Source organism: Macaca nemestrina, chromosome 4 (assembly GCF_043159975.1).
Source record: "Macaca nemestrina isolate mMacNem1 chromosome 4, mMacNem.hap1, whole genome shotgun sequence".
Lineage (NCBI taxonomy): Eukaryota > Metazoa > Chordata > Mammalia > Primates > Cercopithecidae > Macaca > Macaca nemestrina.
The window spans coordinates 118,540,084-118,561,086 of NC_092128.1; the positions used below are offsets into that span (position 1 = coordinate 118,540,084).

A 21,003-nucleotide genomic window follows, 5' to 3' on the forward strand; every position below is an offset into this window, starting at 1 on the left:
GCTACTGGGAGTAGCAGCATGGAATTCATTGGTGATATTGACAAGAAAGGCTTTGATGGAATGATGAGGGTGAAAGCCTGATTGGAGTGGATTTAAAAGAGAGTAGGGGCACTCTAGGCTCGGTGGCTCATGCCTGTAATCCCAGCACTTTGGGAGGCCAAGGCAGTCCAATCACTTAAGGTCAGGAGATCAAGACCAGCCTGGCCAATGTGGTAAAATCACTTCTCTACTAAAAATACAAGAATGAGCCAGGCATGTAATGGTGGGTGCCTGTAATCCTGTAATCCCAGCTACTCGAGAGACTGAGGCAGAAGAATTGCTTGAACCTGGGAGGCGGAGGTGGCAGTGACCTGAGATTGTGCCACTGTACTCCAGCCTGGGTAACAGAGCAAGACTCGGTCTCAAAAAAAAAAAAAAAAAAAAAAAAAAAAAAGAAAGAAAAAGAGAGAGAATGGGGGCAAGTAAGTGGAGACAGAGAGTGTATATGACGCAAGATGGTAGGCTGTGAAGCAGTGAAGCATGGGGTGGAAGCTGCTGGGCATTGCAGACGTCTTTGGTGTCTGCTCCCACCCTGCTGGCTCCCTAATTTCTCCCCAGCTAAGATGGGGAGAGCTCAGTTCCCCGAGAGCTCAGACTCCTGGTCACAGGGGCGAACGTCAAACATGTGCTGAGAGTATTTTGCTTTCTGTTCTTCCTTGAAGTCAGTTCAGCTTGAGAGGGCAGGGGAGCTAACAATTTCATTGCAACCCACAGCTGGGGTGACCACCAGACTCACATTGCCTGGGACTGAGAGTCCCTTGTTCCAGAAAACATCTCAGTCCTGGGCAACTGGAGAAGGTGGGTCCAACTTCCCCCAGCAATGGGTCTATTCTGGGCAGCACCTTTGTTCCTGAGAGGTTTTGAGGATTCAAGCCAGCGTGGTCTGTGGAGGCCCTTGATATCTGCGACTTTTCCTATCTCATTCTTTCCACCTCCTCAGCTCCTTCTTCCTGGTACCATTTCCTGAACAAGCTACCTATATACAAGTCCTTGTTGCAGGGGAACCTAAACAGAGACAAGAGATATGGATTTATTTTCCTTCTTTATTTCCTTTATTATTATTATTATTATTTTTAGAGACAAAAAATGCTCTGTCGTTGAGCTTCAAACTCCTGGGCTCAAGCCATCCTCTGGCCTCAGCCTCCCTAAGTATTGGGATTATAGGCGTTAACCACCGTGTGTGCCTTCCTTCCTTCCTTCCTTCCTTCCTTCCTTCCTTCCTTCCTTCCTTCCTTCCTTCCTTCCTTCCTTCCTTCCTTCCTTCCCTCCTTCCCTTCCATCTTTCTTCCCTCCTTTCCTCCCTCCCTCTCTCCCTGTTCAGTACAGATGGAACTATTCATTTTTTTCCCTAAATTTTTTCAATCAATGGTTGATTGAATCCAAGGATGCAGAACACACAGATATGAAAGACTGACTGTACTTCATTGTGTACTTCTGAAAAACAAGGTCATTCTTGTACATAACCACAGTACAATTATTAGAATCAGAAAATTAATGCTGATATAATAGAGTTATTTAACCTACAGACTTCTTCCAGATTTACCAATTGTTCTAATAATGTCCCTAACAGCAAAAGAACATCTTGGATCATGTATTGCATTCAGTTGTCCTGTCTTTAGTTTCCTTTGTTCTGGAATGGTCTTTCTTTGTCTTTATTTCATCAGGATTTTCGAGTAGATCACTTATTTTGTAGACTATCTTTCAATTTTGGTGTTGTCTGATGTCTGCTCATGATTGCATTTGGGCTTTTGCACTTATGGCAGGAATAGGTTGTGTTTTTTAAGATGGCAGATAATAACATGCTGATAGGAATGAAACAATAGAGGGGAAAAGAGAAGAGAGTTGCTGGACAATACTCTTGAGGGATGGGACAGCAGGAGGACTGAGCTCAGCCTGAAGACTGAACCACTGAATTTGACTGGAGATGGATTTCTTTTTTTTTTTTTGCCAGAGGAATATATGGTAGATTGTGAGAGGAGAAAAGAGTTGAGTGGGTATGCCAGGGAAAGGTCATCCAGGGATGGACCAGGTGCATGAGGGCAATGGGGACAAGAAAGAGGTGTTGGCAGAATGGAATATGGGCCTGGTAGGGCTGAAGAGTCATTAGAGTTGGGGAACTGTAGAAAAGGAGTGGGGTTGGTCATCAAAAAGTGAGGTGCATAAAGTTGTAGATATTGATAATGAAAATCAAGATTTTGACCAGAGAAATGGGTGATTCAAGCAGGTGGAAGAAAATATCACTGGATGGAAGGGAGATCAAGTAACAGAAGGGATTTGAGGATCATTAGATATGGAAATTATTGAGAATGGTGGCTGAAGTCATGCTGAAAACATGGTAGTGTGCTGGAAGTCAGAACCAGAATCCTCCATAAATGGAAGGCGCTCATTCCGGGAGCTTCCCAGGACCCTGCTGAGTTCTGAGACCCTCTCTTCATTCCACTGAGAGTGGTGTGAGGAAGAGGGAGTGTGTCTTGTTTGGAGTAGCTGGATCTCTGGAGAAAGCTTTTTTTTTTTGTTTGTTTAACTCTATGTCATCTGAAAGATAAATGCTGTGACTTTTATGAGTGGTCTAAAATGGAAGATTCACTTTTATTGAAGGAATGGGAACTAGGCGGTGAGAAGAGAGCCAGCAACTGTGGAGCTAGGAACACAGAGTGTAGGGGAGCTCTTACTGGGATGTCATGGAGCGTTGGGGTGTTTTTCTACCTAGAGAGAACATGCAGGCTCAGTGAGGCACTGGCAACCCATGTTCCTTCCATTTTTGCACTTAGCCATTCTTGGCATATAATAAGAAAGCCTCGGTTATCTACAGAAATCCAAAAGCTCTTTACCGTGGGGCCAGCTGCCTTTTCCTTTTGACCAAGCCACCAGTGCTCACTGAAATGTTGGGTTTTCTTGTTCATATTTGAATTACTCTCTTTTCTTTTATCATTTACATGTAAAGAACAGATCATTACATTCTTATCCAGGGTCTATGTCAAAGACTTTGTCGCTTCAAAAACTGTGGAAGTTGGTACAGCTTGTTACAAAAACTGGCCTTATTTTTCTTCTTACCCCATCCATACTTTTTCTCCCCCTTGTCCATATTTTTAAGCCATTTAAAAAAACCCTCCAACTGACCAGGATAGTTTTAACATTGTGTTCAACATAGTGGCAAATCTGTTTAATGTAGTGACGTATAAAGTGTGAGTTTCTACCAGGAGAACGTTTGCAATTTTGTACCTTTGCAGCGTCTGTCTCTCTGTCTTATTTACTTTATTAATAAAACTCTAGAGGGAAACTTTTGGTATTTTCCCCCATCAGATGGATCTCAATAAGACCGAGGAGGTAATATTGAAACTGGAAAGCCTCCACCAGCAGCCTCATATCTGGGATTTTCTACTGTTACTGCCGAGACTACACACAAACCGTGATCATGTGGAAGACGGCATGGATATTGCAGTGAACCTTCTCCAGACTGTTCTGAAGTAAGTGAAAAAGAAAAAACTTATCTAAGTATTGATATGTTGTTTTTTTAACCTTATTTTTAAAATGGGAAATAAAAATTAGTAATTGTTGGATTTAAAAAAACTTCACAATAATGTTACCTTGAAACGACAGGAGCTTCTGCACCTCCACGTCTGTCCCTCATCTGTCTGTGCACATATTTTATATATGGGCAGTGAGGTTGTTCAGAGCGTGTGCCCCCTGATTTAAAAAGTTAGCGCCATACTTTAATGTTTCATATGTTGTTATAGTTTATAAATGGCCATTTTTAATGGCTGCAGCATATATCATTCTGGTAAAGTACTATATGCCATAATTTACTTAATAAATTTGGCATTGGATTTTTGGGTTTTTCTAAGTTTTTCACTATTAGAGATAGGCTTGAGTGTAATAATTTCAACTAATTTCTTAAGAAATTATGCCATAGTTGCCCAAAATAGCATTCAGAACTGATAAGTTCAGTTGCTTCAGTTGTGTAATTCAGTGAACTGGACATTGGTCTCCTATGCTGGATCTGACCCCTATGTTACATGGGGTGACCTTTGGGAACATCCCTTCCCGTGGTGGGCTTCTCATGCTTTAATCAGCATGGCCCTCTTTTATAAACAATTGAATTATTTTGTGTAAACCCATTGTATGAATAATGGGTTTTATTATTTTTCATTAGCAAAGATTTATATTCTTTTCTGATTTTTAACTGTTATTTATTCTATCTGCCATTGGTGAGAGCAACCCACATTGCCCTTAGGCTAGGACAAAAAGGGCCCTGTCCTGGGGGCTATGCTTTGGGGAGGTCCCCACTGTGGCCTTCCCCGGACTGTGCCTCAGCTCATGGCTCAGAATGCCCATGGGGTGAAGGAGATGTGTCCACAGAGCCCACACACCCTGATTCCCTCTCACCCTGGAGTTCCCTAGTTTAATGGCCAGAGCCTGGTGAAGCCTCTTTCCTGGCGCCTCCTTCTGAGGGCAAGTCTTACCACTGGACTGTGCCTCCTCCAGCCCAAGGGTAGTCTAGGGATGGCTGTAGCCATTGGCAGGAGTGTAGGGTGGGAGGCATGGGTGCTGTTGGGCTTTGTAGGCTGGAGGACCTACCTATGCGCACTGAGGCCTCTTAAGGTACAGACCAAGCTGAGGATGGGGAGCACATAGGAGAGGAATGGGCTGAAGGCCGGGGCTAGGGACAGGTGCTCCCCAAACTCCCACATTCTGGTGCATAACTCTGAGGATCAGAAAATTCTAAATTTGAATGTAGCTTTCAAAGTTGTTATGAAGATCTATTTGCCAATGTAGGAAAATGGAACATATTTTGATAGTTAGTTAGCTTGATTTATAACTTAAATATTTGAACATATTTGAAATGCTTCCCTTTTTATTCTTGCCCAAAGCTCTGACTGTGTTAGCAGTGAACAATGAAAATAATTGGGCTATTCTGAGAGACACAAAATTTAAAATGAGAAGATACTGATGACAGTTGTTGAACCATATCAGCTTCAGTATAAATTGTATTTCCATATTTTGCTTCAGTGGCATGACATCAAGAAAATCTGCATTCATAGAGACAAGTACTTGCAAGTGGTACCAGGTTTCAATGATATATCTTATAATCCTGGGATACTCTTCAATACACAAAGTTGTCATAAAAGATTTTTCCAGATGAAAATCTACAAGGAAATAATCTGTTTGGAAGCACAGCTTATGATTGTGTTGGTCTCATGTTGCTAAAATGCAGATATATTACAACTTCTGTTGAGTGCATTTTCTAATCTACAAATCTAAGCGTATTTACTTATAAAATAAAATATTAGTATTTTAAAAATAAAATTATTATCACGTATATGTAGATTCTCCCTCACCAGAGTTCCTTGTTCTTTGAAAGAGTTTAACAGACACTGATCAACCCTTGACCTATTCAGATCCATAGGTTAAGACAGGGTGGAGGATTGAGGTACATGGTATTGCCCCCCAAATATTAGACTGATTATCTGAACTTGAAGCAGCCAGGATGACTGTTTATTTGCTTTTCTAACATAGCAGCCCTTTGCACCCTGGTTGGCCTTATCAGCTGCCCTATGGCAGGAAGAATCAAGGCTGAGTATAAAATAACATTTATGGCAGAGCCAATGCAAACTTGAGCTCTGTGTCAAAGGCAGAGTGGAAGATGGCCTAAGTTCTCAAGTGTTTCAAGAGAAGACCTTACCTCTTACATTTAGTTACTAGTTCAGGGAGTTAGGGTCACATTAAAGCCACCAAGAATGCTGACATGTAAATGGTCCAGCCACATCTTGCAACAGCACTAGGGGCCCAGTCCATGGGATGTAAGTAAACCTAGAATTGATGCTACTTGTTTTGCTAACTACCCACTCATATTGCTTTTTGTTTTGTTTTGTTTTGGTTCTAGTTCCTTAATATCCCTAGAAGATTTAGATTGGCTTCCACTCAACCAAACTTTTTCCCAGGTTTCTGAACTTGTATTGAATGTGACCATTTCGACACTGACATTTCTACAGCGACATGGAGTAGCAGTCACTGGTATGGGTGCCTTGTAGCTATTGCTATATTTCAAAACGTTTCACTACTTAAATTCATTGACAGTTGACATAGAGCTAAAATGATGTTTGAAATGATTTAATTAAAATTTCAAATTCAAAAAAGAATCAATTGTTTCTGTTAATACAAGACAAAAACAGAATACAAATTTGGAACTCAAAACTGAATTTGACTTTCTATCACTGTTGAAATTCTGCAGTCATTGCTAATATAAATGATATCTGAAAGTTAAAATTAACTGATTTTAAAATTCTTTGACTTTATTTCTTCTAATATTAGACCTATCACTAGTTCTGTGATTTTCATCTTTCCCTTCTCTAAGCTCCTATTGGGAGGAAATATTTTAAAAATGACAAAGCTAGTAAGAGGAGGCAGCTTGATATGGACTTACAGAGTCCCTAACTAAATAAGCAGCCCTACTACAGGGGAGGGAATGGAATTATATAGCTCTTTTCTTGACCCAGGATATTATTATTTCCTGAATTGCCAACTGAGCCTGAGCATTTTACTTTTAACTCCCTTCTTTTCTCTGTTTTTCTATCTTTGGCTGTTTCTCTAAGGAAAATACAGTGAGAGAACAACAAAGTTGGAATTCATCCACTCATCCATTCATCCATCCATTTTTCCATTCATCTGTCCATCCATCCACCCACACATCCATTCATCTATCCATCCATCCATCTGCCTACCCATTCACCCATGAAACAACCCATAAACCTCTTTATACATCTATCCATCAATTCATACATTAATCCATCCATCCATCCACTCACTCATCCATTCATCTATCCATTTATCTACCTCCCCATTCATCTACTCACCAACCCACCAATCCATTGATCTATGCATCCATCCATCCATCCATCCATCCATCCATCCATCCATCCCTCCATCCATCCACTCACTCATCCATTCATCTATCCATCCATCTACCTCCCCATTCATCTACTCACCAACCCACCAACCCATCCATCTGTTCATTTATTTATTTATTCTCTCATTGAATAAACAATGAGCACTTCCTATGAGCCAAACACTTCCCCAGACAGTGGGAATAAAAAGCTGAATAACACATAGTTCTTCAATGAGAACCCATGGACACAGGAAGGCGAACAATACACACCAGGTCCAGTCATCGGCTCGGGGGAGAGGGAAGGGAGAGCATTAGGACAAATAGCTAATGCATGCGGGGCTTAAAACCTAGATGATGGGTTGATAGGTGCAGCAAATCACCGTGGCACATGTATACCTATGTAACAAACCTACATGTTCTGCACTTATATCCCGGAACTTAAAAAAAAAAAAAAAGACATAATTCTTACTTTCAAGGAAGTCATGTTTAGTAAAGGAGAGAGATATGTCAATAATAAAAAACAAACAAACAAACAAAAAACAAAGACAACAGAGTAAGGATCTGACATCTGCTTCAGGAAAAGCTTCAAGGAGGAGTTTTGAAGGGTGATTTGGACTTTATCAAAGAGATGAGGGAGCATTTCTGGAAAGAGAGAAGACTGTGTGAGCTACTTGGGCTTGCTGAGAGCCGTGAATGTTTGACATTCAGTGTGTCTGAGGTACAGTGGGCAGTAGCAGGGGGTGGCATAGAAAGGGAGCTCAGGCCAAAATACCAGTGGACATGGGAGCAGTAGAATTAGATCTGCATTATAGAAAGACACTTCTGGGCAGGTGTGAGGAGTGGATTGGAGGCACGCAGGTCTGGGGTTCAGGATCCTGGGATCAAGTCTTCCATCAGCCACTTTCTCCTGAGCTCTCAGTCTCCTGAACTATTATTATTATTATTTGAGATGGGGTCTTGCTCTGTCGCCCAGGCTGGAGTGCAGTGGTGAGATGTCGGCTTATTGCAACCTCTGCCTCCTGGGTTCAAGCAAGTCTCCTGCCTCAGCCATCCAAGTAGCTGGGACTACAGGTGTGCACCACCACGCCTGGCTAATTTTTGTATTTTTAGTAGAGACATGGTTTTACCATGTTGGCCAGGCTGGTCTCAAACTCCTGACCTCAGGTGATCTGCCTGCGTCGGCCTCCCAAAGTGCTGGGATTACAGGCGTGAGCCACTGTGCCCAGCCCTGAACTATTGTATAATGAGATTGTTATACACAGAAATTTCTATAATCCCATTCAGAATTTTGCTGCTTCATGGAGCAAACTAACATAAAACTCTCTATCGCCCCAAATTCCACCTGTTGCTTCTTTCTTCTTGTTGCTTGTGACTCAGCACAGTGAGACCCACATAGAAAGGTTTTTTTTTTTTTTGGTGTTTTTTTTTTTTTTTTTTTTTTTTTTTTTTTTTTTTAGCTTTCTGTAAGAGAAAAGCTAGTTCATTAATGTTTAACTCCATTTTCAGGTTAGATTTGTTCCACTGGCAACTATTTCTTATGCTGAGAACAAACCCCAGAGGGTGGTGCGAGATGAATAAAACACCTCATCGAAATCTTCCCAGTGACCTTAATTTAACAAACTCATTTAGAAGCTCAAGTTTTTGTACATCATCCAAATTACAACAACCAATTTGCCTTACAATTGAAAATGTAATTACCATTAAGAATGTAATTAAAATAAACAATTTTCTATTAACTCTCCAGCGAGTCAAAGCTAAGGAACACTATTACAAAACATACTTTGAGAGGTAACTAAAAATTGTCTTCATGTCTCTAGTCTCCAAGATAAATTCTTTTGCCTGATGAGCCAATTCCAATGTGAAGAGGAAGGACTGAGTGGCCTCATGTGGCTTTAGGCTACTGGTCCAATTATGTTATGCACTGAAACTGTTAATCTACACATTCTGAATTCTCTGTTGTTTAGCAACAAATTTCTGAATCAAAATTGTCTGTCACTTTTTGAGAAAGATTTTGTACTTTTATAAATATGCCACACTGATGTCACTATTTTTTCTCTCCTTTCTGGAACACTGTGAGTAATTCTCATACCTTCTGAGACTAGTGGAGATTAATAGTTACAGCTCAGCTTCGGGAGCCAGATCATTCGGGTTTGAATCGGAGGCTTAATCTAACAAGTAGGACTCTAAGAAAAAGGGGACAATTACAGCACCTACCTCATAGTGTTGTTGGAGGACTAAGTGAGACCTCCCATGGTATATTCTTAGTCTAGGTCCTAGTACCTCTTCAACATACAATACATGCTTGTTTTAATCTCAGATACCAATCTTTTTTCCTCCCATGATGCCATGTAAAGGCAATCAGACTGGAAACAAAAAGTCTTGTATTTCTGGGATTTTCCCCATCTTTAATACCTTCCTGAAGTCCCCGTTCACTTGGTCTGTCTTTGTAAATGTCATGGATTGTGCTTTTTTTGTAGACCTCACTGCAATTATAAGGATCCTATGAGATAATGCATGTGAAAATGGTTTAATAGTGGCTGGCAGGTGAAGGGGCTCAGTCAATGAGTGTTGAATCATGATCTGCAACAATCTAGTTTCTAAATGAAGGTTCAAGGTTCAAACACAGCTTGAAATGTATGTGTTTTCATGTTTGCAGTTGCTGAGGCATACTCCCCAGAGATTTTGTTGTACCTTGAGAGTCTTGGATTTATATTTTGAATGTGTCACCTCTAGATAGTGCCATGGGTTTTTTTGGTAGCTCATGAATTTTATACGTTGATAACTTGAGTTAGGGGAACTTTTTCTTATGACTTCAAATACTTATTGGGAATATAGTTTTAAAGACTCCATAGTATTTTATGCTATGAATATACTATAATTTATCTTTTCCCTTGATATTAGACACTTAGTTGGTTTTCAATATTTTATCAGTATAGAACCTTTAAAATATTGTCACACCTTAATTTTTGTTCAGATATCTGATTAAGCTTCTTGAGAAAGATTTTTAGAAGTGAAATTATTGGGTTCAATGACTTGAATTTTAGAAAGCTCTTGAAATATGTTTTAAAATTACACTCTGGAAATGTTGCAACCATTTGTGCCAGGGAGCATGGGACACTTCACCATTCTCTCTATAGCAGCAAGTGTTTATTCTGTTTGCTTTTTCTATTTGATGCCCCAATGGTGTTTGGTCTTCATTTGCTCTTCCTTTAGAGGTAAAAAGGTATTTTTTTCTGAATTACATTAGACATATCAAAATATTCAAACAACTGATGGTGTAAATCTTCTGTTGTTCCAGCAGAGCCAGTTTACCACCTGTCCATGCAGAATATAATGTGGGATCCACAGAAAGTCCAGTATGATCTCAAATCCCAGTTTGGCTTTGATGATCTTCATACGCAACAGATCCTGAACTATTCAGCTGAACTAAAGGAGGTACACACGCTTGACTGCTTCTCACACCGCTGGGTCTTTCCTGGAGACTGGATCTAGAGCATGCTGCTGGGGCAGAGTGAGCGGGTGCCATGGGAGAGGCAGCCAGACAGGAGAGTTCCCCTAAAACCCGAGCTCCTTACACAGAAGACACCCCTGCTGTCTCCAGCTTTTCTAGAAGTGTCTCTTTCCTCTTACCATGTAGTTTTATCCCAGAATGGAAAGGCAGCTTGGAAGTAATATGACACTTGATTGCTCTGGGAACTAGCAGTGGGAGAGGCCAGGTCGAGTGAGGGTGTGAGATTCTGAAGACAGCGCTAGTGGGGTCCAGGTAGGAAGATGGCGCATCCCCACCGTAGTGAGTGGGGATGCAAGTGGGTGAATTTCCAGGTAAAGAGATAATTTTCATTAGAAGAGTAGGATCTGTGGGTCATGAATGCCTGCTGGGTTCACCAAAGTTGAGCCTCTTCCCAAACTAGGTGAAATAAGGGGGTTGGACTGGATGATCCCCAAGACCCAGTTCACTGCTGGTATTGCTGAGGTTCTGGGAGGTATCTTTTAGTTACAGAGTCCCTTTTGTCACTCTGGCCCATTTGTAGGCACTTCTGCTTTGCATGGTGCAGGTCCAAGAACTATGCACCTGGAGCTTTGGTCCATAGACTCCACCTGCAGGGTTAGAGCATTTATGGTGCAGCTCCTGGGTCAGTGTTGAGCTAGGAATGTTTGGAGAGGACCCACTATCTTCTGTTGGGATCTCAGTCCATGCTGGGTGTGGAGATTTTGCTCACTTCTGTGTGAGTTCCCCACAACCTGGTCTTCCCAGATAGCACTTTTCACATTTCAGTGCAGCTAGTTTGTGTTCAGACTGTTGCTTTCAATATTTAGACTCTAGATCTGTGCTCTCAGTCTGGAGGGTTAGATGGTTGGGCTGCAGCCAGCAGACCCTCTTGCTGGTTTGGTGTTTGAAAAATCAGTTCTGCCAAGTAGGTTTAGGCTTCACCACAGTATACTAAATTTTGTGCTTCTTGTATCCCTAGCATAATTTTATTAATCATCTCACAATTTTATGAACTATCTACCTACCACAGGACTTGAAATTGTGACCCTTGGGTTTTCTCATGGATACTGATGTAGATGGAATATGAAACCCCAGTTGGTTGACTTTTATTCTAGTTTTCTCCATCTTTATGATCTGTTTTCTCATTATATTATAGTTTGAGTAAACTATGTAAAACTTTTACCTTAGAATGTTAAATATATTGAGATTAGAATTAAAAGGAAAATGATCAGAAAATACCACTGTGTATATCAACAAAGCTCCATGGAAATTGTACATCATATATGTAAGCTTTCTGTTGCTGCTATAACAAGTTACCCCCAACATAGTGCCTTAAGGAAACCCACATTTTCTTTTATCATAGTGTTCTGGAGGTCAAACCCCTGAAATGATCTCACTGGGCTAGAATCAAGGTGTCTACAGGGCTGAAGTCCTTCTTGAGGTCAAGGGGACAAACTGTTGTAGGGGAGGAAAAATTATTTTTTTCTCTATTATTCCATATTCAATGGCTGGAGCTCACGAATTAACCTGATAAAAGACAGATAAACAAGAGGAAAACCAGTTATTATGTAGGTATGTATGGGAGTTCACAAAGAGAAATATATAGATGTTCCCTGACAACCATTCTGTTTTTCACTTTCAGTACAGTATTCAATAAATTACATGAGTTAATAAATACTTTATTATAAAATAAGCTTTGTGTTAGATTATTTTTCCAATAGTAGCCTAATGCATGTGTTCTGTTCACAGTTCAGGTACGCTAGGTTAAGTTTGGTTATGTTTTGAGGTTAGGTGTACTAAATGTGTTTTTGGCTTATGATATTTTCAAGTCGTGATGGATTGATAAGGAAGTAACCTCATTGTAGATCAAGGATCATCTGTATTTTAAGGAAGCAGCCAGATGATTAAGGCTTATACACCACCCAAGTCTATCTAAACAAAGGAAAGGGGGTTTTGGGTTTCTAGGTAGCAAGGCAACTTATGGGAAGGTGAAAGGAGGAAAGGTACAGTGAATAAGTTATCTTGTTTTGCAGAGAAATCTCCCAGGTGATCAGAGTTATTTGGAGAAGCAGCTCTCTTTCTGGTAGGAGACATCTTTACAGATGAAAATTATCTTAATAATGTAAATTTTCCTTATAAATCTAAATTTCCTTTACCAAAAGGAAATTTATACTCTATTTTTAAACAGTCATGGAGTGGTAAGAAGTTTTTCCTGCCTCTGCTGGTTTTCAGTTTGTCTTTAGCTCAAAATAATCCATATGCCAAAGAAACATATTTTGGGGTGGCATATTCCGTTTTCTTGCTTTTTCCAGCTTCTAGTGGCCATCCACATTCCTTGAGTTTGAGCCCCTTTCTCAATAATCAAAGCCAGCAATGGCAGGTCAAGTCCTTCCCACATCCCATCACTTGGGCAGTGACATTTTTGCCTCCTTTCTCCAATAAGAACCCTTGTGGTTACATTGGGCTCACCAGGTTACCCACGATAATCTCCAATATCAAGGCCAGGTGACAAGCAGCCTTAATTTCATCTGCAGCCCTAAATCTCACTTGCCATATAACATAACATATTCATGGGCTCTTGGGATTGGGACATGGACATCTTGGGGACTATTGCCTGCTTCCCACCATTTGAAAGTGTAATTGCCTGCTGGGAGACTCAGCACATGCTGCCCTTGCAAGAGAATAGTCCTCCTCTTTCCCTGCCTCTGCTTCCCAATTTGGAAAATGATTTATCTAACCTCACATCCTCTGTGGAGCTCTTATGACCTCACTTCAGCCTCTGCCTCTACTCCTTCAACCTTCTATAATAGGGCATGTCCCAGGGAACCTGATGACTGCACATCTGCCTCTCATAGACTGTGAACATCTGAGTGGGGACTAGGCCTTATCTCTCTAACACGATACATGGTATTGTTGATTATTTTTAATTAAGGGAAAAAAACCAAAACAAAACATCAGGGACTCTGTGCTTTGACAGCCACAGGTTAATATTTTAAATATTGATCCTAAAGGAACCTAAAAGTGAACACATGGGACTAAAATTAAGCTTTTTGACTATTGCCATTGTTTAGTCAATTCAGGCTGTTATAAAAAAAGACCATAGATGGGGTGGCTTGTAAACAACAGAAATTTATCTCGTTGTGTCCTCACATGGTAGAAGGGGTAAGGGAACTCCCTGGGTCTCTTTTATCAGGGTACTAATCCCATTCATAAGAGTTTACCCTCATGATCTGACCAGCTCCCCAAGGCCCCACCTCCTCATACCATCACCTTGTGGGCTAGGATTTCAAAATATGAATTTTGGGAGGGGGGAGTCCACAAGCATTTAGACCATGGCAGTCATCAACAGAATCTCTTAAAGATGGCATTAAAATTGTTGTAGGGGAATGTGCATCATTATAACACAAACATAAGTATTTACAAAGCAGTGTTAGGGAACTGTGTTGAAGTTCATGTATAAAATAAAGGAGATTTGGTTCAAAAATATTAAACAGTTTCTGAACCAGGATCTCAATTTGAATCTTTCCAATTTTATCCACGTTTGATAATCAGAAAAGAAAATGTTCTTGGCAAAACAACTTTGTTAATCCAAAGTATCAATTAAACTGGGCTGACCCATGTTCACTTTTGGCCTGAGAATCAAAAGAAACAAGATTTGATGTCATTTCCATGTCCTTGGCCTGGAGAAACAGCTGTTCCCATTGTTTGCGGATAAAACTGAAAAATGTAACTTTTTTTTTTTTTAAACTACCAAGTCTTCCCTCAAGGTAAATCACGTGGATATCATCACATATTACTTCTTCAATCAAGCAAATGTAAGAACTTTTACTATGGCAAGATTGTGGTGTTATTTTTAGAAGAGGAAGGTTCTAGGAAAGGAGCTTTACATCTAAATGATTTTTCGCCGGGTGCGGTGGCTCACGCCTGTAATCCCAGCACTTTGGGAGGCCGAGGCGGGCGGATCACAAGGTCAGGAGATCGAGACCACGGTGAAACCCCGTCTCTACTAAAAATACAAAAAAAAATTAGCCGGGCGCGGTGGCGGGCGCCTGTAGTCCCAGCTACTCAGGAGGCTGAGGCAGGAGAATGGTAAACCCAGGAGGTGGAGCTTGCAGTGAGCCGAGATCGCGCCACTGCACTCCAGCCTGGGCGACAGAGCGAGACTCCGTCTCAAAAAAAAAAAAAATAAATAAATGATTTTTCATATTCTTGTCAGATTCCCACAGACAGCTCTTTGGAGAAGATGGTGTGTTCAGCCTTGTCCAGCACATCAGAGGATGAAGCTGAGAAATGGCGCTACGTTGGAGACTGCCACCCCAAGTGGTCAGAAGCCAAAAACTATCTTGTCCATGCAGTCAGCTGGCTGAGAGTCTACCAACAGGTGCTGTCCCCTGTCTATATGTTCTGTTCAAAGGTGTGTCAGTTTGAGTGTCCAAATCCATTCTCCTCCCCGACCCTGCCATGTTGCTTACTGTTGGATTTTATGTCCCTCCCAGGAAAGGGACATAAAATGGCCCCACATCCTGGCCATTGAGTGCACCTTGTCCCATGTGCATCAGCTGGCTCCAGCTCCATAGGCCTAGGCCCTCAACACTCATCACCAAACAGTCCATCCTAGGCTTGCACACACACACCTTGGCAACTCAGAAGTTCCTAGACCCATGCTCCGTTATTGGTGCATGAGATTGCCCTGGAGTACTTTGACCAGCTCTTTGGACGTTTGCATGCTAGCATTCAGCATCCTTCTAGCACTTTGAGCTCTGGACTGGCCTTGTCCCTTCACTCTGGTTTTGACCAGAAGCTCTGTGCACAAACAGTGACTGTGATTTCAGTGACCATAATTTGACAACACGAAGGGAGGCTCTAGTCAGAGATGTTGGTGTGGGGCAGGGTGCCTGAGTGATTAGACTGCTCTTGGTCTCAGAAGCTCACGGGACCCTGGCTGTTTCACAGCTTTGTGCTTCTTGGGGAGGTTTTGGAGACTGTGAGGCAGAGCTCCCCTGGCAGTCACTTCCCATTTGTTTTATCAGGTTTTGCTGTCTCCGTCTAATGTTCTTCCTTAAAGAACACACCTCTTTAACTTTGTCCCCTGCTAATATGTGTCATGTATAAAGGCCAAAATCTCAAATAGTGGATAAAACATCATTAAAAATATATAGGTGTTGTTGTCTGCTTCGTGGCACTACAGTCATCCAGCACTAAAATAATCAAGGGACACTGTTGAAATGACCAGCATCCAATGGTCTAGTGGACACTCTTGCTTTGTGCATTATCTGGGTAACATAACTGGTTAATTAAGGCGTAGTTAGCACACATACATGCACATCAGGCACCTCCCCATGCTATCAGGCTTGGGCAAGAATGATCTATTTTTGTGTAATGTTGATGATAAACCACATTGCTAATTGACTTCAGTATCATCTTCCCCATGTCCATGTCATAAAATGGCACTTAGTAACTATGTATTAACTTTGGTGTATACTTAAAAATATGTAAATATATTTATGTTATCCTAAATATGTCCACTTATGTTTTAAATTATATTTCATTTGTTTGAAGGTGTATGTTATTCCCTTCTCTCTTTTCTTTTCTCTTTGGGGGAAAAAAGAGAAATAAGGCAGAGATTATAAAGTTGTGCGCCTCCATTGTTGCAACATGAAATCTTTAATTTCTGAGTAGAAATTAAATCATGATGCAATTGCTAACAGACATTTTAATTTACCAAAAAATAAAGATTGGTTGTCTGTCATCTACAGCGGTCTGTTAAAATTTCTTAACTAAATACTATTCTTTCCAATTTGCTGTTATTAATGCTAGTATTTTTGTTTCCGAATTTGTAGGTGTTTGATCAGTGGCAACAGGGTAGTCTGCTTCAGAAGACACTCACAGGCATGGGCCATAGTTTGGAGGCTCTCAGGAATCAGTTTGAAAAAGAGAGCAAGCCCTGGAAGGTGGTGGAAGCTCTGCACACTGTGCTGCTCCTGCTGAATGATAGCTTGGCAGCAGATGGCCCGAAAGATAATCATACATTTCCAAAGATGTAAGGCGCATTTCCCTGTTTGATTATTGATTAAGTGGATGATGCAGAATTTTAAAGAGTGTATGATGATACAGAATGTGTTAGGAACACATTGTGTAAAACTACAGCTAAACAATGAATTTCTAGTTAGCAAATGGGAAATCAGAGGCTTTCATTGTGGACCATCGCCAGGGTAGAAGTCTTGGCAGCACTCTGGATGCCTATTCAGAGGCTGCAATACACCGAATATGGGAACAATATTTGAGAAGATGTCAGTTTCCTGGATTTTAGATTTTATGTCTTTGGCATTTGTTTAAAAATGAATAAGTACATTTCAGAGGTATTTTTATGTACAGAACTACCTTACATGAGTAGCTCTTTTCCTAGAATCTTCCTCTTCTAAAAATATGTTTTTATATTTACTTAAAGATTTTGTATAGTTGAAGCATTTACATAAGGTCTAGAAATATTTTAGAAGTAGGAAATGATGGAACTTGTTTCTTCCTTTTTAAAGATAACCACAATTTATTCACCAAAATAGCCGACTAGATCTTTTCCCTCAGTAGGTGTGGCAGTTTGTAGTAACTTGAATCTTATTATCTTTCTGAAGTTAAGGTTCTCTTTGGAAAAGAACAATATGATTTCTCAATATTATCTCAAAAATGTTCATTTCAAACCAGGTCACACAAATTCTTGCTCTCTGTGTACCATGAAGGAGAGTTGTGATGACAGAATTGGATAGGACCATATTGTGTTATTATGATTACTTAAGAAATAGCAATTCTAAACACTTTGAATTCTTTCACACATTCTGGAACTGTTAGCAAACAGGATCTTGCTTTCAAAGGTCCTATTTCCTAACTTTTACTTAAGAGATGTTCTAGGGCATGAGGTGATGGTGCTAGAGGCAGCAATACATTTCCCCATCAGAGCCATAGAAGCTGCAGGAGGATGGATGCAGGGAGCCAGCAAGGATGCCTTGAAGCAGTGATCTAGGCAAAGGGCAGGGACAAAACATCTGTCATAAATGAACAAATGCAGGGACATTGCATTGGGGATATTGAAAACCTCCCTGCTGGTCTGTTACTTAATGCACATTAATAGAAACACCACATTAAGTAATTATCCCACAAATCTCGAATGCCCCCGGCACTTTAACCTAGGATTTTGCCTGCTCTGTGCCAGGCCAGGGGATTGAAGCCCCAGGAAGCTGTATCTGGCTCTTAGTCCTACAAAGATTGGGGAAGCTGAAGACTACACCACACTCTAGGTACGAAGCTAGGATAGCCCTCATTCTTCTGCCCACCTATATAATTTCCACACATTCTCAGTGCCAGGAAGGTGAGGCTCAAACACTGGCTTTGCTTTTTTTTTCTTTGTTTTGTTTTGCTTTGAGACAGAGTCTCGCTCAGTCGCCCAGGCTGAAGTAGGATGGCGCGATCTTGGCTCCCCGCAACCTCCACCTCTCAGACTCAAGCGATTCTCCTGCCTTAGCCTCCTGAGTAGCTGGGATTACAGGCTCAAGCCGCTACTGCCCAGCTAATTTTTGCAATTTTAGTAGAGACAGGGTTTCACCATATTGGCCAGGCTGATCTTGAACTCCTGGCATCAAGTGATCTGCCCTCCTTGGCCTCCCAAAGTGCTGGAATTCCAGGCGTGAGCCACCACACCTGGTCACCTTCAGCCATCTTTACATCTTTCTGAGATTCACATGCACCCTTAGCAGAAAACTGTGTATCTTTTGTCATTAGCTTTGGTCCAAGAAACCCCATCTTTTTTTTCCTACCCTGTCTCCACAGCCAATTGTTCATATCTTTTTCTTTTCCTAGGCTGCAATGTTCACCCGAAAGAAATGGAAATCACACCAGACTCTCAGTTTTCTACTGAGTTCTTCATGTCATTACAGACTGCCTTTTCTTCTCCAGGTTCTGTCTGGTTCCTGCCCACATCCCTGCATTCGGGGTGGCTGAGGTGTGGGAGCTCTTCACCCAGGCTCTAGCAGATAGCCTGGATTTTGGCAAGGCGAGGACTCACAGAGGTGCCTCTGGGCCCTCCAGCAAGGACTCGCCCTTCAATGTCGCACGTTGTTGTGAATGTGAAGTGTCTGTTCACAGAGGTGGGGGGAATAGTCCCTAAGGTCCGGCCATGTGGTATCCTTGCTTGTCAGAGTTTAAAGAGACTTGACAGTAAGATCCAGGTTCCAAGCCACACAGCATTTCTTTTTTCCTTGGGGAAAATAAGATAATCTCTTTCTCACTTTTTAGTTCTTTCCAGGAGCCACTCTGCTTCCTTCTCAGTGTAACCCAAAGAGTCAGAGCAACGACTAACCTAAGCCCAGTTCATTCTGCAGGCGGCCAGTTCCAAAAGCCACGCTTCCAGCTTCACTATAGCACGAGGTGTCAGTATTCTGGTCAGCAGCCAGAAACCTTAAGCATGTGGCTGTGATGGAGCAATTGCTTCGCATTGTAGGGTGATGACTTGGGGATGGGTACCACTTCCTGCTGGTGTCTCATAGGAGAATTATCACTGGGACCTTGTTCGCTCTCTCTATTCCCTCTATAGTGCTCAGGTCCATCAGCTCTCCAGCTAGAGAATAGCAGCAACTATTTATCAAGCCTGTGTTCAACCCCAAATTATCAAGGTGCTGTGAAGAGACTGACCTCTATGACACAGAAGTCCAAATGGATGCCAGGCGCTCAAAGCTGTGGGATGGCTCCAGCCAGTAGAACATTTTGCTTGGGCTTCAAGTAGCTACATCTCTTTCTGCTGTTCTCTTTTTGTAGCTTGCCTCGTTTATCAAGGGTGAGGATTCCATGTAGTTGCTCAAAGACACAGAAAGCCTGGAGTCCCCTGCTTTGGGCAGTTCTGCCGCCCACAGTGTGACTTTGTCTTGCTCCTCCCTCTCCCATATTTATTTCCAATTTCAGGTTCTTCACATTATCAAACTCATTTTCTTTCCAGCTTCTCTTCTCAGTTATTTCTTCCATGTCTGGAGCCCATTAGTCTGACACTCCAGGGACTATTCGTATTGAGCTGCCTGGCTGGTCATTCTTCCTTTGACTTTGGAGAATCCTACAGGCATTGCCAATTGGCCCAAGTTGCGACCACTGCAATGGGTCCTGTCCGCCACCACACACCATCTTTATATTTTGAAACTTTTCTCAAAATATTTTTCTATGTCTCATTAACTATAGGCTTCAAGGCAAATGTTTTTAGATCCCATGTGAAACTTTATCATAACCCTCACTTCTTTTACACACTACTAGGAATATACTTTTCCATTTTGGAGTAAAGAGAATGCTTAATCCATATTCAGTACCAAAAGAATCTCCAAATCGGGTGACTCAAACAATGCAATTCGTCAAGAACCTGGTTGTGTGATGAAGTGTGACTTTCAGTCTGGTGAACACACTTCTCAAAGTAGTGGAATATTTTTGTTTGAATGGAATTTTTATTTCCCTAGTTGGCACTTTGAACTACCTTTCATTTTATTTCGTTTATTTATTTTTGCACTCAGATTACAGCATCTGTGGAAATTGCAAAGCTTGCTGCAAAACCTGCCCCAGTGGCCGGCACTGAAGAGATTTCTTCAGCTTGATGGAGCTCTCAGAAATGCGATAGCTCAGAATTTACATTTTGTCCAAGGTAAGCTAGCTCTGGTGTTCTTTGTCCCCGACTCACTAAGAGTAAACATGAAATTTATTGGAAAATGGACTTGAAACTGCCTGACACATTGTAAAGTTGGGAGATAACTTTGCTGGTGTCGTATGCATATTTATGCTTTGTTCTGATGCCTTCTAGGGAATTTAAAATACAACACACCAAGGCTAAATAAACAATGAGGGCACTGTGAAGAGCGCATCCTTCTGTTTTCCTTAAGCCCATCCTGTGGCCTATGACAAGCAGTGTCCTAGGGCTGGGTTGACTTTCACATTCACAGCAGCATCCATGGTTTTCAGGCTGGAAAGGGACCTTAGTGCATTGTGAATAAGCGAATCTTTTGTATTCTGTTCCTTCTACTGCCTCCTCCCACCGCTGCTCCTTGGTGTCTGGTAGGGAGAGCGTGTTCCCCCTGGGTTTGCAGAATGCCCTTCTTTGAACTTTCTTGACTATGGTGAGCATTATTCCTTCGGCCCTCTTCTGAGGAAGTCGGGTTTGCACTTTTGCCCAGATGGGCTGCAGCCATTTCATTTTCTCAGGGAGGAGAGGGAAAATGTGAGGGGGTTGTTGCTTTAGAAGCAAAACTCTTCTGTAACTGATAACCCATACTCACTAGTCTTTGGAAAGGATAAAATGATATTACAATGACTCCTGTTTTCCTTTCTAAGGAAGAGAAGAACATGTATAATAATAGGTCAAGTTTTTAAAAATCCATGTTTTCAGGATCCAGTTTATTGATTCATGGCCATGTGTAGGAGTCAAGCTTACCTACCTTAGGTGAATAATGATCAATTTGTCTACTTTGCAGAAGTCCTCATTTGCCTGGAGACATCAGCTAATGATTTTAAATGGTTTGAACTTGACCAATTGAAACTGGAAAAGGATGTGTTCTTTTGGGAGCTAAAACAG

General features: G+C 41.4%; 1 protein-coding gene across 4 annotated transcripts in view; it reads left to right on the forward strand.

The window, feature by feature from the left end:
• The first annotated feature begins 1,325 nt into the window (after positions 1 to 1,325).
• Positions 1,326 to 21,003, forward strand: part of LOC105492357 (ATP binding cassette subfamily A member 13) — a 454,445-nt gene continuing 434,767 nt past the window's right edge. For 2 of the 4 annotated variants that reach the window (XM_011759379.3, XM_024796198.2), the window contains exons 1-7: positions 1,326 to 3,506; positions 5,924 to 6,054; positions 10,224 to 10,360; positions 14,632 to 14,796; positions 16,256 to 16,455; positions 19,952 to 20,079; positions 20,903 to 21,003. In XM_011759379.3, the coding sequence (XP_011757681.2) occupies positions 3,343 to 3,506; positions 5,924 to 6,054; positions 10,224 to 10,360; positions 14,632 to 14,796; positions 16,256 to 16,455; positions 19,952 to 20,079; positions 20,903 to 21,003 (1,026 nt within the window). In that variant the 5' untranslated portion in view covers positions 1,326 to 3,342. The remainder of the gene's footprint in view (positions 3,507 to 5,923; positions 6,055 to 10,223; positions 10,361 to 14,631; positions 14,797 to 16,255; positions 16,456 to 19,951; positions 20,080 to 20,902) is intronic. The other 2 variants (XM_024796197.2, XM_011759380.3) reach the window with 1 other exon arrangement.